General features: G+C 33.5%; 1 protein-coding gene across 1 annotated transcript in view; it reads left to right on the forward strand.

The window, feature by feature from the left end:
* The window catches only part of LOC106875361 (uncharacterized), a 142593-nt gene that overhangs the window by 56466 nt on the left and 84881 nt on the right, over nt 1-1246 (forward strand). Inside the window, exon 22 of the mRNA XM_052966732.1 lies at nt 276-298. Within this exon, the coding sequence (XP_052822692.1) occupies nt 276-298 (23 nt within the window). The remainder of the gene's footprint in view (nt 1-275; nt 299-1246) is intronic.

Raw genomic sequence — 1246 nt, forward strand, 5'->3', positions numbered from 1 at the left:
ATATATATATATATATATATATATATATACATACATACATACATCAATGCAAACAATCTTTCATGTATGCGTACCCACATGCGTACCTGCATACGTACAGTCATACATACATACATAAAGGAGTACTGGTGGAGTGTCCCAGTGAAGACCTCAATAAAATGATAGAGAAGAGAAATTGTGCACGGCTTCCCAACGGATGTTAACATAAAGCTGAAGATCAGTGAAAAAGAAAACACATGCTGATCTATTGAGAAATCTGCAATTACTATATCCAGAATACAAGTTCAGGTTTATACCTGTAATTATTGAGACCCTGATATATGAAACACATTGCCTAAATACCAATCTTGAGTAATTAGGCTTCTCAATCCAGAAAGGAGAAAGCTTATTCGAAGACTACAGACCCAATCAATCACTGGAAATGTAAAAATCTGTAAAACTTTCCAGAAGTTCATCATTTAAATATATATGAACATGTCTAGATATGCAAGTATATGCATGGGAATACATACATAAAACAAACATACATATATACATACATACAAACAAAAATACCGTTGTTGATGTTGGAATTCCAATTAAGGAGCCTTGGATCTGGGTTACAAGCCTCTCTTTCTCTATTGGCAAGAACTCTTGAAATAAAACCGAATAATGACATACATACATATATACATACAGACAGGCAGACAGACAGATAGACCGACAGAAAGATATACAAATAGACATACATACATGCATGCATACAAGCATTCATTTATATTTGCATACATACATGCATACATACATTTATAGGTTCACACATTCATAGATGTATACATACATGCGTGCATACACGCATTTATATATGCATACATAGACGCATGCAGACATACATGCATATATACAAACATACATACATTCATACGTACACACACATACACTCATACATACATACATGTTTTCAGGACATTTATAAAAGATAAAGATATAGTCTTATAGCTGTTTCTGGGATATTGTGGATAGCTATAAGACTATATCTATATCTTTTTCCTGATAAATGTCCTGAAAACTCCTCACAGCCTTGCCTTTTTTATTTCATTTTGTCTAATATATATATATACATGCACGCTAATACAAGACCCACATTAGATTCATCACTCGTATCACTATTGAACCAAGAGCTTAACTACGGTCTGTCCATTGCACTTGCTTAGCGTTACCTGCCACTCTTTGGGTCTTTAGATACCAATAACTCTTATGCATATAT

This window comes from Octopus bimaculoides, chromosome 3, assembly GCF_001194135.2.
Source record: "Octopus bimaculoides isolate UCB-OBI-ISO-001 chromosome 3, ASM119413v2, whole genome shotgun sequence".
In the NCBI taxonomy this organism is placed as follows: domain Eukaryota; kingdom Metazoa; phylum Mollusca; class Cephalopoda; order Octopoda; family Octopodidae; genus Octopus; species Octopus bimaculoides.